This window comes from Crinia signifera, chromosome 12 (assembly GCF_055691185.1).
Source record: "Crinia signifera chromosome 12, ASM5569118v1, whole genome shotgun sequence".
Taxonomy (NCBI): Eukaryota; Metazoa; Chordata; class Amphibia; order Anura; family Myobatrachidae; genus Crinia; species Crinia signifera.
Genome location: NC_139228.1, coordinates 27,971,396 through 27,987,365, shown reverse-complemented (window position 1 = coordinate 27,987,365; position 15,970 = coordinate 27,971,396). Strand labels below are relative to the sequence as shown.

Below are 15,970 nucleotides of genomic sequence, written 5' to 3'. Positions count from 1 at the left end.
GCTTCTCCAGCAAACCCTGTTTTACATTTTCGCACAGAGTGGGCCTGGTCACACATCACAGAGCTGCCACACCCCATCATATTACCAGGGCCCAGCAAAGCAGTCGGTGGCCCTGTTAATGCCTGGCAGCTGAGCATACATGTTGTGAGTGAATTGTGGTGACAAGGGAAATAATAACCGGCGTTAGAACATCTGTGTAACTGCAGCGTAACCATAAACAGCCCTGATATACTTGTACAGTATTATAGCGGATTGCAGGAGATGCCTGTGATTATACTGAATGAGGAAGCTGCCTTCTTGCTCTCTCACTTTACATCCTCTGTCACACATCCCTGGCCTCATCACACGCAGACGAACTGATGGGAGCCTGGTCATAGACGCAGCGCCCGGCTGATGCAGCAGCTGCTGTGATGGCAGAGAGTGTGGGAGGAAGAAGCACCGTGCCAGTGAGGGGTCAGCTTTAGCAGGCGGCTGCGCTGCCATCAGATAAAGATGAATGGTTTTTACTGCCGCACAGCATAACAGAGGCCCGCAAGGTGCAATGCGGCCTGACACTGCCTGCTAGATTAGCCAGACTTTGGTTGCCAGGTCCACTCCCTTATACCCGCCACGTGCCAAGTATTTGGACAATCTACTGCAAAGCATTCTGGGAGTCCGGTCAAGCTATTTTCATCTTCTTCTTCCCCTTCCTCCCCTCCTAACTACACATTTACTTTGCGGTAGAAGGGTGGAGGCTTTTGATGCAGCCCAAAAAATAAATGATAGTGTAGGTGGAATAGGGTCACTCCTGCGTCTGCTTGTACATTTGCCATGTCCTCAGTAATGCACTTGTGCTAATTGCTTTGGGACAAAGCTATTCATTGACATCAATAAATACATACAAGTATATGGATGCAGTTTGATCTTGGACACGTTCCCTGCTGGGCTACAGATTTCTGCCAGCTCCTTCCATTACTTTCAGCTCTGCAGTACAACCGCATTTAATGGCCAGAAGTGGATCAGGACTGATATTTCTCCCTGTATAAAGATATCAGCATAAGACATACAGATGGGGCCCCGCTCATGCTTGCCCGCCAGCCGCCAGGAGGGGGCGTGCGCACGAGATGCTTGCGTCCCCCGTTCCCACGGAGCTCCCCGCTGCCGTCCGCAGCCTCCCCGGTCCCCACCGCCTCCCCGAACCACCTCCCCTAACCCTGCACGTCTCTCTGTAGCGGAGATGGGCACGGTCCCGCCGCCCAGCCCTTGACTGACTCCCTCTCCGCCAGCGGGGACGTTCTGGCAAGCGCTGGCAATGAATGAGAGGGGCTCCACCTGTAACATGGAGAAACAACCCAGACAGAGCGTGGACAGAGACACTGGGCAGGTATTCGGTAGGGCAGCGATTTTCCTGTTTGCTAGGCAACGCATATATGCTGCCTTGTGAGCAAGTCTGAATAAGGCCCTAAGGCAGGCATGCCCAAACTCTGGCCCTCCCGATGTAGTGAAACTACAAGTCCCATCATGCCTTGCCACAGATTTGCTATTGGGGAATGCTACAACTATGGCAAGGCATGCTGGTATGTGTAGCTGGAGGGCCCCAGTTTGGACATGCCTGCCCCAAAGGCCTTCGCAACTCAGTGTATCAAACTGAAAACCAATAGGAAGAGAGTTTTTCCAGCAAATCAGTTGAACACGGACCTCAGCGTAATAACACGGAAACCATCTACAGCAAAGGTGATAAAAAGGTAATAAACATGAGAATTTTTGTATCTATTGCACTGCACTTTAAAGCTGCTTCTGTACTGCAAAATAAATGAAAGCAGTGTTGCGGAATTAATTTCCAGCCCCAACTGGGAGCAATAACAACCAGAGTGACAGAGGGCTGAGCTATAGGACGACCTTATTGCCAAGTATATAAATATAAAGATATGAAATGATAAAGTTAAAATGGGCAGTGAAATCGCTCCTGGGCCAGGTGTAGACAACCTGTGGCACTCCAGCTGTTGTGGAACCACACATCCCAGCATGCCCTGACACAGTCTTAGCATTCCCTAAGACTTACCTACTCCCTAGCAGCGATTGGATAGGTTAGTGTGTGCAGGGATATTAACCAATCCCGTGACACTAATACAGTGACATTCCCCTGACCTACTTCAGGTGACGCGATATGTGCCTGTTCTCAAATGAAGTACTTTTTTCAAACTGGCTTAACCTGGTCTACATCTATTATTGATATAAAACAAGCCTTTTCCATTAATTACTTGAGCCAAAATCAATTTAGTCAGCACTGGGTTTCAGGGAAGACAAATATGTCCCAAAAGAAATAGGTCACGGTAATGTCTGTATTTTAGGGCTGTCCTTGTTCTCCAACCACAGGTAACTCTCAGACCTGGTCACAGCACGCATGCTAAAACAGGATCAAAAATAGTGACAAAAACTCATTTCCATCCCTTCACAGTTTGATGGACAGGAAGTCTCCATTTGTGGCTGGACGCATGACGTTTTCTGGGAGTGGCAGGAAAAATTCAGGCGTGCCCAAGCGGTTTTAGGGAGGTGCTGTGACATCAGCTCCGGCCCTGTTCAGCCATTTCTGCCGCAGAGTTGTGGAAGGGTCAGACTAACTCACATTAGCACATACTGGGAAAAGCTATAGATGCTGAGTGTACTGCGTATGGATTTGCAGATGAGAGCAAATAGTGTTCCAATAGTGTTCCAATCGCAATTCTCTTGCAGATTTCTCTCCAGGCGGAGTCTATGCTGCAATTTTGCAGAGGAAGGATCACGTCTGAATTAGGCCTTTAGATCATTAAGATAATTAACTCTCTCCGGGAGAACCCCATATAGGAGACTGCCAGCAGCACTTCTGGGGGCGGAGCCTGATGTAGACTTTATCAAGCCCCGCCCCCAGTAATGCAAATCGCGTAATTTGTGGGTCACCGAGGGAGTGGGACCAAAAGGGCACAATTTGCATATTTAGCCCCTCCCCTTTCCCAAAAGCCCAAAATCACAGTAATTTAACCGCGCCTCTGGAAAGAAGCGAGAGGGGGCGGTCCGATGGTATCCGAGAGAGTCGTCCATCTTTCCGGGAGGGGGACTCAATTTTTGGGAGCCTCCCAGCCATTCCGGGAGGGTAGGCAACCCTGCCTTAGATAACATGTCAAAAAGTCATCAATTTATGACCCCCCATACTCGCGATTGGGGCCCGATTTCACACTATTCCGGTGGATACGGCCGAAAGCTCTCTCAGCTAACCCAAATAGGAGGTCGATGATTGGCTCACACTAGGCGATCCTGGCCGCTTCTGATATAGTTAACAATATCAGCCACAGGTGGCCCATATTGAGTGTACACACTGAACGATATCGGTAAACGATACAGTTTAGTGACATCATCAGCATCGGCTAAAATAAGCATATCGTTGACTACACAGCAGAGGTCGTTAGCTACATACGGGAGCGTGCATCGTTAAAGATAATGAGTGTACACACTAGATATTGTAAAACGTATCGCTCGGAAGCCCCTTTCTGAGTGATATCTTTCCTACATCCTCTAGTGTGTCTGGGGCTTTATTTTTATGATTTGACATTAATTAAGTAAGCGGGAATTACCAAGCTTCCTCCTAGGTGATGCAGACTGCAGGTCCCTCTCCATCTCATCTCAGAGACCAAAGACATGAGTTGGCGTTGCTGTGCGGAGGACGTTCGCTACTCTGGGCGACAAATGCTGTCAAGTCCAGTCTTATTCTCTCCTTTATTAACCTCTGCGCTTCACTCGCTGCCACAGCTATTTGTCAGTAAGAGGTGAGAATGTGTAATGACTTCAGCGGGACACAGAGCAGAGGATAAGAGCTGGGGCCAAAGCAGCGAGAAGCACTGACAGGGGCGTAATAACAGTAATATATGTTTAGTGCTCGGGCTTACAGGCAGTTACATTGTTAAAAAAAAAAGGATCAGAAATGTCATCGCTAACGAATCATCTGCGCCTGATTGGATAACAGGAACGCTGAGCATTAACTATTCGATTCAATACATTACCGATTGTGTGGGAATCCCTAGCATTGGGGAGCCATATGCTATTGTGTCCAGGGTTACATACTGTACATGAGCAGATTTGGAGACCGGGAGGGAGCCACCGTCTAACCCCAGCTTTCCGTATGCTCAGTAAATGCTGCTGCATGTTGCGTTGCACTACCAAGTTTTGACCTTTGCAACATATATATTAACATGTCCTAAACCTAATAATTATAATTTCTTATCAAAGCTAATTGAGGCAATAAGAATTTAACGAGCGCCCGAATGTATTAAAATACAGAGACAGGAGATCTGAAAGGAGCCCAACCTTATGTTATGTACAAGGTGGAGAGATCACATTTGCTTGGAAGCAAAAAAGCAGACCCACCCCGGGTTAGACTGGCCACATGGGCCCCACTGCACAGGGGGCCCGACTCCACCTCGAGGTTCCAGACTGTACACTTTAATTACACATTAAATGCAGGGCCGGATTTAGGGGTCAGGCCCCTAGGCACCAACTTTTTAGCCGCCCCCTGGCCCCAGAGGGAGAGAGAGGACCCTTTTTGAATTTTTAAAATAGGAGGGAGGTCAAGTGGGCTGCTCCCCGGAGTTACCTCTTCCACTGGTCCAGAATACCGTGCTCATCCTTCGCAGAAGCCACCGGGGGCAGAGAGAGGGCTGAGACCCCTGGGAGGCAGCAGCAGTGGCAGCAATAGCAGTGGTGGTGGTGGTGGGCACCGATAGCCCGGACACCGTGCCCCTCCTCTGCAGCAGCAGCAGTTATAGGCGGGCAGAGAGACGGCTGAGATATCCGGGCGGCGGCGGGAGCTAGGTGCAACACACCCTAACAGGGCTGAGGGAGGGCGCTGCAGCCCATAGTGCTCCCAGGCGGACACTCGGGGAGCTCTGCATAGCCCGGAGTTCCCGGAAGCACTTAGACGGTTACCCCAAAAGCAAGCAGCACTGCAGCCCGCCGACGCCGAGGTGCGGGATGCTGCTGCTGTGGGATGACAGCTGACAGACGGGATGCTGCTGCTGTGGGATAATGAGCCGTGCAGCGCTCCGTGCACCTGCATAGCTCGCTCCCCATAATACCGACACTGCTGGCTGCCGCCCTTAACATGTGCCGCCTCTAGGCCCGTGCCTCAAATCCGGCCTGATTATATGTACATACTGAACACTGACAAACCTTTGGCATTGCAGTCAGTCACTCAGTCAGGGGATATGGTCACTAGGTCTACAAGCATTAGGTCAACACCACTAGGTTGACATGCATGAAGGTCGACATGGGTTAGGTCGACAGGGTCATTAGGTCAAAATGGGGAAGGTCAACAGTCAAAAGGTCGACATGGGGTTTTTCTTTCTTTTTTTGGAGACGAGATGTGCCGACAGGTGGTATTTCATGCCCTACCATCCTCTATGTAAGGCATGTCCAAACTATGGCCCTCCAGCTGTTGTGACACTACAATTCCCATCATGCCTTGCCACAGTTTTGCTATTAGGGAATGCTAAACCTATTGCAAGGCATGCTGGGATGTGTAGTTTCACAACAGCTGGAGGGCCACAGTTTGGACATGCCTGCACTAGGGTGTAATGGGAGAATTATATAGTGTCCATGTCGGCTGTGTCGACATTCGGGACAAAAAAAATTAAAAACCCATGTCGACCTTCCCCGTGCTGACCTAATGCGCATCGACCTTCCTGCATGTCGACCTAGTGGTGTTGACCGAATGCTTGTCTACCAAGTTGCTGTCTGTCCACTGATCCATACCCCAATTCAGGAGCTATCTGTCCCTGCATAGAAAGCAATAGTACTAGGACTATTTGACGCCTGCCTTGTACTTCATGAAACAATGATCAGCATTGCAGCTGAGCAGATCTATGTAGAGTGTGAGTAGGGTGTTTAACCGGAATGCAAAAGGTTATAGGTTTGGATCCTGGATATGGCAGTATATAGAAATGTGTTATATAATAAAGGGTACTGTAACACATCTAGTCTAGTTACAGTATGTGTAGTCTAGATATGGCTCTGGTTCTAGGGATCGTCAAAAGGTAAGTGTGTGTATTTGCTGTCCTTGCAATGAAACCACAGTTTGTTATATCTGAAATATTGTGTGAGCCTCATATCAGAGGTGTTGGTGTCACAGAGTAAAGCATTGCTCCTTCTCTCACATCCACCAGGATCTGTACTGCGGTTTGTAGCACTTACCTGTCCGTGGTGCTGAAATCATGGACCAGACATTCTCAATGCTTATTCCTATTTCTTTCAATGAAACCCAGGCTCTGCCTCCTGACACACACTGCAAGTGCAATTCCATGGCAGTGCAAATCAAGGGGCCGATTCAGAATGATTCGTAATGGGCCGAATTCAGCCCCGTCCCTGTTGAATGGGGTTTGCACATGCGCAAAACCCGGGAGTAAACGGCTTTGGCTAGTTTCACACTGCGCCGGGCAATTAACTCCAGGAGGGGCGGCTAGGTGGAGGAGGGAAAAAGGGGAACAGCGTTTTATGAGTGTTCCCCGGCAGAGGCGTGTCGGTGCTTGATTGTGGCTGACTTTCTTAGCGAAGGCAGGAGAAATCATTCGATGGGGAGCGGAGGGGTATCAAAACTTGGACAGAGAGAGATAAAGTACCAACAGATTGTCTCTTGTCATTTTTTTCAAACACAGCCTATAGCGCGTCACCTAGACACCAAATTGCTGTGTACTTTATCTCTCTCTCTCTACTGTATCTCTCTCCAAGGCTTTATACATCTCCTTCTACGTCATATACATACACATATACCCTCAAATTCAGGTCTTCTTTGGCTTCCTTCAGAAATGCAACAATCCATCTTGCGAACAGTACAAACAAGTATAACTAACTCGGGTTCCACATTCATACTTGGTATAGGAAATACATCTGTACAGGACGTAGATACAATTGTGGGTTCCTGGAGTAAAGGGTCAATAGGTCAACACCTAGAAGATCAATTTGGACAAGGCTGACAGTGACAAAATGTCAACACAAGCAAAAGGTCAACATATAAAAAGCTCAGCATGAGTTTTTCATGTTCTTTTTTGTGGTGGGGGGTGGGGGGGAGGCGGTCAATATCGACACCTCAGCATGTGGACAACTAATTTGCTAACCGTACTTCAGTCTGGGTTCCTCGGAGTCCATGTGGATGTGAAAGTATGAAAAAAAAAAAAGGCAAAAAAAGGCGAAAAAATGTATGAAACCAATAGCTGCAGCTGTTGGAACTGTCAGTGCTACTGAATGCCCAAACAATGCCCAGCACATCGGCCTGCCATCTTGTAGACAGTGGCCCCTGTCATGTGCACACTTCTCCCAATGGAGGGCGTCTCAAATCCACTATTTGTGTACAACGATGCAGAAATCGGCGGCAAATCCATATTCCAACATCTGCGTCATCCCATAGTTATCAGGCGGCATAGCCATTGGAATGCTGATGAAATCCTGTCTTGTATGACTTTTGACATGAAACGGTCTTCCAGTTTGGCTGTTCCTCGTCCAGTTTTAAGCCTCCCACACAGGTGTTTCTGTTTCAGTTTATTACTCTTTGAACCTACATATGAACCTGATTATCATTATCACATATTTGGTATGATTGGTTCATCGTTCCCAAGACTATAATCCTACAAACTCCCTGACATAATTGATGCTGTTTTAATGGCAGAAGGTGGTCGCACCTGCCTAAAACTAAAACTTTTACACAGTTTGTATATATATATATATATAGTGTAGTCACTATGCCGTTATTCGTGTGACTAAACCTATTTGGATGGATGCTTCGGTGAGTGCCCATTCTTGTTCATGTATGTATGTATGTATGTATGTATATATATATATATATATATATATATATATATATATATATATATATATATATATATATACAGTGCTATTTTTCAGCAGAAACCAGCAGGAACTCAGTTCCTGACCCTCTAATTAAATATGACATCATCAGGAACTAAAAATGTACTTTCCATAAGATAAGTTTTATTTTAAAGTCACCTGTGAGTGCCTTTGTTTCTAAATACATTATATACATCTATCTCACCCTCCCTCTCTTTATTATATATATTATTTTTTATTTAATTGATCCACCCCCAGACCTGGAGTTCCTGAACCTATTTTTCCAGAAAAATAGTACTGTATATATATATATATATATATATATATATATATATATATATATATATATATATATATATATATATATATATATATATATATATATATATATATATATATATATATATATATATATATATATAAAAAATATATATATATATATATATATATATATATATATATATATATATATATATATATATATATATTGAGCGAGAGGGGTTACTTTTTATATGCAGGATTTAAAAACAATTAACAGCCATTAGTTCGACTTTAGCATATTTCCCCATTTCACATTGACGCTAAGACGTGGACACAACAGTGCCTCTCTTATCATGCGTTATTTAATTAGCGTAATTAAATAAGTTATTATTAAGGTGCTAATTCTTTAAATAGCCTTCTTTACAGCTGTCAAATATAGTGAGCAGAATTTCCACTGGTACAATAGCAGTTCGTTCTTTTGATGTGTTTTTTTTTTTCTTTTTTCTACAAAGTGTTATTTTTAAGCTGAGTAAAATAGACTGTACCATTACACGGCATTGTGCCAACCCCAGTGGGCTGCTGGATGTAGAGTCAATTAAACTGCGAAGTCAAATCCTACTGGGGATATTGTAAAGAGATCAGCAACACCAAAAAAAAAAAAAAATTTAAACATATTATTTACCTTAATGTATAAAAATAGGTCCGCATAAAACGTCTTAAAGGGGACCACCAATAAGTAATTATGTAGAGAAACAAGACAACGGAGGTATACGTTTGCTAAGGTATGGGTTTATAGAAATGGAGAGGTCAACCACAGCGACCAATCAAATTCTAGTATCTTCTAGATGGTGATTGGAGGGGATGCAGGGTGCTAGATGAACACTAATACTGAAGAAGGACAGTCATCATGTAGACAGTGTTGAAACGTTGACATGTTGGAATGTTGACATCTCTTTCGTATTGGCCCAGCAGTGACCTTTGTTTGGGGTACAGCTGCTCCAACGGCTCTTTCCGGATCTGGCGGCTGATCAATTTCAGGTCAGGCTTCCAATCCTGAGATGTCCCGGAAAGTCTCTGTTACACATAACCCTAATCCCTACCCCTGACCCTTTCTCATGCGATTAACCCTTACTGGTCCATATAGCCTAACCTTCCCCCATAACCTAACCTAATGTGGCCACAAGCATTAAGTCGACAGTGGGAAGATCAACAGGAGTCTGCCACCTTTTTTGTCCCGAATGTCGACACAGTCAAAGTGTACTGCTACGCTTGTCAGACATTGTGCCTCACTGCACTGGGCACACTATTTCATTCTCTCACCACGCCTTAGGGGATGGTAAGGCATGAAACACCGCCCGTCACCACATGTCGACTAACAAAAAGTGAAAAACTCACGTTGATCTTTTGACTGTTGACCTTCACATTGTTGACCTAATGCTTGTGTCGATCTTCCAACCCTGTCGACCTTAGCCATCTCAATCTATTTCAGGTGTCCACCAAAGCCCTGTCGACCCAATGCATGTCGACCTAAATGGCGTTGGCCTAGTAACGGTATTGCCTTTGTAGGATAACGCTAACCTCACACACGGAGCTTAACCGTAATGTTGACATAGCGACAATGTCGACATTTCACCTATCATCATTTTGAGAACGTTGACTGTCAACATCATAATTGTCAACATTGTATTGTTGCCATCGTGAACGTCAACTTTGATTTTTACCGATCTATTACGGTCCCTTGGACAGGGATGCAGGCATTTCCCTTCATCGGTTGGTGTCTAATTTAATAACTAATGTATAGTCCATTGGTAGAAAATCTAACACCAACCGTTGTGTTATTGTACACTTTTGTTGCGTGTGTTGAGCCTAAGAGCTTATTGCCAGGTAAGATTGATGTATGTTTTTTTTATTGTCCATTTAATATAGCAATACATATTATTTAGCTGTAAAAAGCTATTAGTTTTAGTTGAGTACAGTTTTCCTCTACATACGATGGGAGGGCAAAAAGAAAATTACACAGCACTCGTTGACCTCTAAGCGCACAATAATAATAAGCTATAGCTCAGAAACTGCGGCACTTAGAAGGATGAAAATCCTTGTTTATCTTTATTAATATTCACAATTCATAAGCGCAGAACTCTATAAGCCGGAAAACAATTTATGATAAAATGTAGCGACAGACAAATCATGTGCATTATTAAACTTCATTTTTTTTTTAGTGGCTGCATAACTTACACCGCCACTACACGTATAGGAATATTTTAATAAAAAAGTTAGATAGTAATGCGGTATCACATCCTAAACTATACATAATAGGCTAAACAGACTACTTAATAAATATTATTCTAAATAAATATTACCATTGCCAGTTAATAGACTACTCTACATGATACCCAATAAATCAAAACATAATAACTAGACTGTATCCCATGTTTCCGAGGCTTTTCATTAAGTTGGTTTAATTTAGATTCTCTTCCACATACTAATTATATGTTAGACTCCACAGCTGCTGTGAGCCCCATGTTGTGCTGTTGTTTTAATAAAAATGATTATCTGTATACTACTTCCCTCCTCTCCCTTTTTGTTTTGTCCTCCCATGCCCTGGATTTAAAAATTAAGATAAAGCAACGAAGACAATAGAAATAAATGAACATGGAAAAACGTATGAATAACGATAAATATAATATCTATCTATCAACAAGTGAGCTCTCCCTGTGTCAGGTGGACATCCAGCGTGTGGACACTGGTGGAATGTTTACATGAAGTCTTCAGCATAACTCTAATGCTCGGGTGTGGACAGCATCCTGGCATTAAGTGTACGGCAGTAGGCATCCTAAGTACCGTCCAAAGATCAGTGCCGGAATTCTGACATCCATGAGTGAGAATGCCGGTGGTAGAATTTCCTAGCATTATCAGGTCTTCAAGTGTCCTGGTCTCTCTTACAAGTATAGCTGGCCCTAGTGGTCCAGAGCAAATAGCAGGTTGAGCAATGTGCACCCTCAATCTGCCGCCAATGCTGGTAGATCTATGTTGGAAGAAGCAGACTTTGGCACCAGGGACAACCCATATTTAAGAATGCAGTCCGTCATTGCACTCCATCTCCAAACTGATTGACAGGCTGTGACATCCACGGCACAATCACGACTTTCCATAAACCTAGCTGAACGTGTGGAGGTGGCGCCTTAGAAGCTCAACATTAAGTTCAACAAGTATACTTCTCTGAGTCATCCTTAAATGTGTGATAGACTCTGGGGCGTCCCCTAGATCCTAGAGCCCCTACTCAGATGCCTGTATATAGTAACCTATATTTTTGGAGTGTGGGAGTAAACAGACTACCAGGTAGGGATGGCTATTCATGGTACCATTGATCGGTAACCCCGATGGTGTGACCGGTGGTCACCCTTGCTTTACAACACAGTAGGATGTGAGCCAATTAGAGCTTGGAGGTGGAGCTTCTCAGGAGTGTCAGGGGTGGAGCTAAGCACCATGTCTTGGAACTTTGTTCGTGGGAAAAAAATCCTAGCTTCTGCATCCGTGATGCTTGATACCATCTGGTCCTCCACCATCAATGACGAAAGTATTTACCATAGAACCTTAGATATTTTGAATGATCAATGGTCAATTGACCTCAGTAATGCTGACCATTACACCAACCGTGCTACCTCAAATCAGCTCATTTTAACATTATGCCTCATTGAAAGCGAGGCATGGACGTTGCTTTGGCCCTGAAAGTGGCTGCATTCTCTGCGCCTATGTGGTGGGAACACTCTATGCATCAGGAGAACTACAGTATTCCCATGAATGGAGTTTAATTACCTTGACGAAGGGCGTAGAACCTCCTGCCTCCACAATTTTTTTGATGTGCACAATTCTAATCTTCTTGAAATAATCACAACAGAAGCTGCAGGCTATACTCAGGCTTGTTGAAGTATGGTTTAAACTAAAGCACTCGGTAGGATCAATGATCGGTCTCACGCCATTCATAATCTTATCAAACAGAACTATTTCACTGCTTATATTACAATTTAAAATTAAATAGTGAGGCGCTTTTGCAGATGATTATCAGAATAATGCAACCTTGCATATCAAACAATGATCACTGGCTGAGCAAATGCTGATTATATAACGGGACTTGATCCTGACTAATGACTTTTTAATATTAAACTAAACTGCATGCTTCGTTTTTTTGTCAGATTAAACAGAGGCTTAACTAATATTTGTTGAGCACCCCCCCCCCCCCCCAACTAATTGATTAGTAACACGAAGCATTCTGTGGCGAGTATGTATCCATTCTGCTACATAGACTTTGCCTGGAAGCTGTCATTAGACCGCTTGGTCCTGTTAACGTAGACGATATAGTGGTCTGGCTGTATCATGGATAACAGCAGAAATCCATTGGACTATCGCAGAGTTTATGGCCCATCTTTCTCTGTATCAGAAACAACAAACATGTCATCTTTCCACTTATGTGTGATCCGAGAGCTGATGATAAGATTACAGCTGATGGATTGGGCATATTAGCAGTGGGCTCCGCACCTTGCCTAGGGGTTATGTTTGATTCCGCTCGATCATTTTCTCTTCACATAAAATTGGTTTCTAAATTCTGTTGTGTCTTTACTTCAGAATACAGACATAATACAGCACTTTCTCATCAAAGGCTGTCAAACTGTTCCCATACCTGCCCAAATATCTGTGAGTTTCCCGGGACCATAGTCATATTAAGAGGGAGCATGGTGCAGGGCATACCGTATCCCGACCCCCTCCTTTTTTAGGGTCCCGACTGAAGCACACTGACATCACTAGCTTTCCCTCTTGTGCAGCAGCAGAGCCAAGTAGCCAGATAGGAACGGGACAGTACGCAGTGTAGGGAGAGACACAGAGTATCAGGATTCATGAGTTGCAGAAGGAGCTTTCCGAACAGAGGAGAGATAGGAACATATAGGGCCAGATGCACTAAGCTTTAAAAAAGTGATAATGTGGAGAGTACTAGCCAATCAGCTCATAACTGCCATGTTACAGGCTGGGTTTGAAAGTTGAAAGTTATGAACCCATTGGCTGGTTGTTTATTACTCTCCACTTTATCACTTTTTGAAGCTTAGAGCATCTGGCCCAAAGGGAGCTGTAGGTCACCCAGCTGGTTCTTCTCTCTGCCTATGTAATGCAGACAGACAGAAAAGATCTGGGGCGGGATGTATTAATATACATTGCCGCCCTTCGCCATGCCCCCGCCGTGATGCCAGCGCATATGTACTAACATATGCGCCTGGCATTGCGGTGCGATGACGGAGGCCCCCCCACGATACCTGTACTGTGGTCTGCGGGGGGTCTCCATCACCTCCCAGCCGCCTGTTTCTCCCCTGCAGCAGGGACAACTCAGTGTGGCTGTCCCCGGCACCTCTTCCCCCCCTGCAGCCGGAAGGACGACCGGTTGCGTTGCTAGGGGGAGGAAGGGCTTACCTTCCGGGGTCCAGAAGGACCTGTAAGAAGGTAAGCCCAAGGGAGGGGGAGAGGGGGGGTCGCCGAGGCGGCGGGGTTGCAGTGGGCGGCGAAAAGAAGCCCATAGGCTATATCGGTGCGGCCGGGTAATACTACCTAGGAAAATGCGGTAAAACAGGGGTTTTACCGCATTTTCATTTTAATACATCTCGCCACAATACTGAATTATCATAAGTACTATTAGCTGGAGGGGTCAATACTCAAACAGCCAATCAGTAGCTGCAAGATAGTGCGGCTGGTGTTGTTAACCTCATTCATCATCATAATGAGTATTTACACTGAGTCTATGACATGCGGAAATGTAAATACGGAATCATTTTGGTATGCATAATCAGTACAGAAATGTTTATGTATTGCACAAAGATTGACATACGTCCAAATCTAAATCAGCCCTCTGTAATAAATACAAATAAACAGATGAACAATGTTCTCTGTGTACAAGAACCTGTCATATGTTCTACAAAGCTATGGTATAACAAATATATTAAAAATAAACACTGCAGTATTTATAATGTAGAATACTTGTCAGGATACTGAGTGGGTGTCTTGCTCTTACTCCTCGCTAGCCGGAAGCAGCTTTATCTGTCCCCGACTCAAAGTTATGGATGGCTACCGACCATCAAGGATTCCAAAACATCCATGTTTATGGTTGATGATGATAGCAGCCAGCCACCAATCAGCATGCTGACAGCCGTTCACTGTCTGCCCATTTTCCTCATCCACAGTCATATTTTTTGTGCAATGGATGTACCCAACCCAACTGCATGAAATGAATTGCGTCAGGGAAGCCTCCTCTTTACAGAAGATATGAGCCACCACTGGAAATGAACCTAGAGTTACTGTAAGCCAGGAACCCAGATTATTGTCAGATACGATACTTACTGTAGGAGATTTCTGGAGCTTTTACCCACTAGCCTTTGTAGCCTATTAACCACAATTTTGCAGAGAGGCCCAGAGAGGGATATTAAGTATCCCTCCCAAGTAGTGGCCATTAGACAATGAGGGACTGGGTAACGCTGAGTTGTCTCAGTAAGGAGGAAATGTTGCATTCCAGCTGAAGTTCCAATAAGTTTTTCAGGCAAAGATGTCTGTTCCCAGACACCAAATTTTGTTCCCAGTGGAACTATTGTATCGGAAGTATAGTGAGAATCAGGGACACCTCAATACAGTTTAACAATTATTTATTTACAAAAATCATTAACAAACAAGAAATTATACTTATACCACGTTCCTCAAAGGCAGTTACAAGAGATAGCCAGAGTCCAAACAAGAGAGTCCAAACATAGGGTGTATTTCCAGGGAGCCTCCTCTCACTGTGTAGTCCTGGATCTGTGGTCAGTCACAAGCACCCTGTCCTCAATCTTAGGTCCAATGGAAGCTCAAAATCAGTCTGTAGTGACCCTGTATTTAAACTAAATCCTGGGTGGTTGTCAAGGGATCATATCCACATATACGTTAATTTGGAGACCTTGCATATTGACAAACCCATTGTTGCATAGAATTTTAATTCAGGTCAACTATCCTGTGTATTTAGAATTGTAGTGAATCTTGTCAAATGCTTTGGTATATAAAGCATTTGACAAGATTCTACAGTACTTGAGCTCTGTAAACCTGTATATGTTTACATCAAATAACGGTATTGTCTGGCTTCTCCTGTAACACAATGTGGCAGTCTAAATTCTGATTAACATACTATAGCTACTAGTCTATGTATGAACAATGGTAACTACAAAGATACAGATACATTCTTATAACACAGATATAGAGCTATATGACACACATATACATAGAAGACAAACAGTTTACCCTAGACTAAAAGTCAACACGGTTACAATGTCCCTTAATGATCACATTAATATATTGGGTCTTTCGTGGGATGCTAGAGGAGCTAATATGGGACACGGCTATCATGCAAGAAATTAGAAGATGATGCGACTTCTTTGGTCCTGCGTTGCAATCAGTGGACTTATCAGCATTCAACCATATTTACATAGAGAAGAACATCCCTGTGTTATTTTTTGCCACTTTTTCTACTCCATTAACACACAGTACATACTTGTAGTCTCCATGAGAGAGTGGTGATATCCATAACCCCCTAGAGTGTTGTAAAATCCCAGTGGACAGGCTGCAACACAATAATGACATCATCACTCTCCCTGCCCAACACTGGACAGAATAAACAGGATGTATGCTACAAGAAACTGGATGTGTGATGAAGTGCGTGAACCTAGTGGACAGGAATGAGTGGGTTGTTTTATGGTTGACATGTAGTTAAATGCTTAAACACTACAAACGCTCTCTTAACTGAGTGTTATGTTGTGTTATTGAGTCATCAGCCGCAATAACATCATGTCTAAGTCACTAGACT

General features: G+C 44.2%; 1 protein-coding gene across 1 annotated transcript in view; it reads right to left on the bottom strand.

Moving 5' to 3' along the window:
• Positions 1 to 15,749: 15,749 nt before the first annotated feature.
• Positions 15,750 to 15,970, bottom strand: part of LOC146049518 (uncharacterized) — a 344,041-nt gene continuing 343,820 nt past the window's right edge. Inside the window, exon 6 of the mRNA XM_083166057.1 lies at positions 15,750 to 15,829. Coding sequence (XP_083022183.1) covers positions 15,750 to 15,829 — 80 coding nt within the window. The remainder of the gene's footprint in view (positions 15,830 to 15,970) is intronic.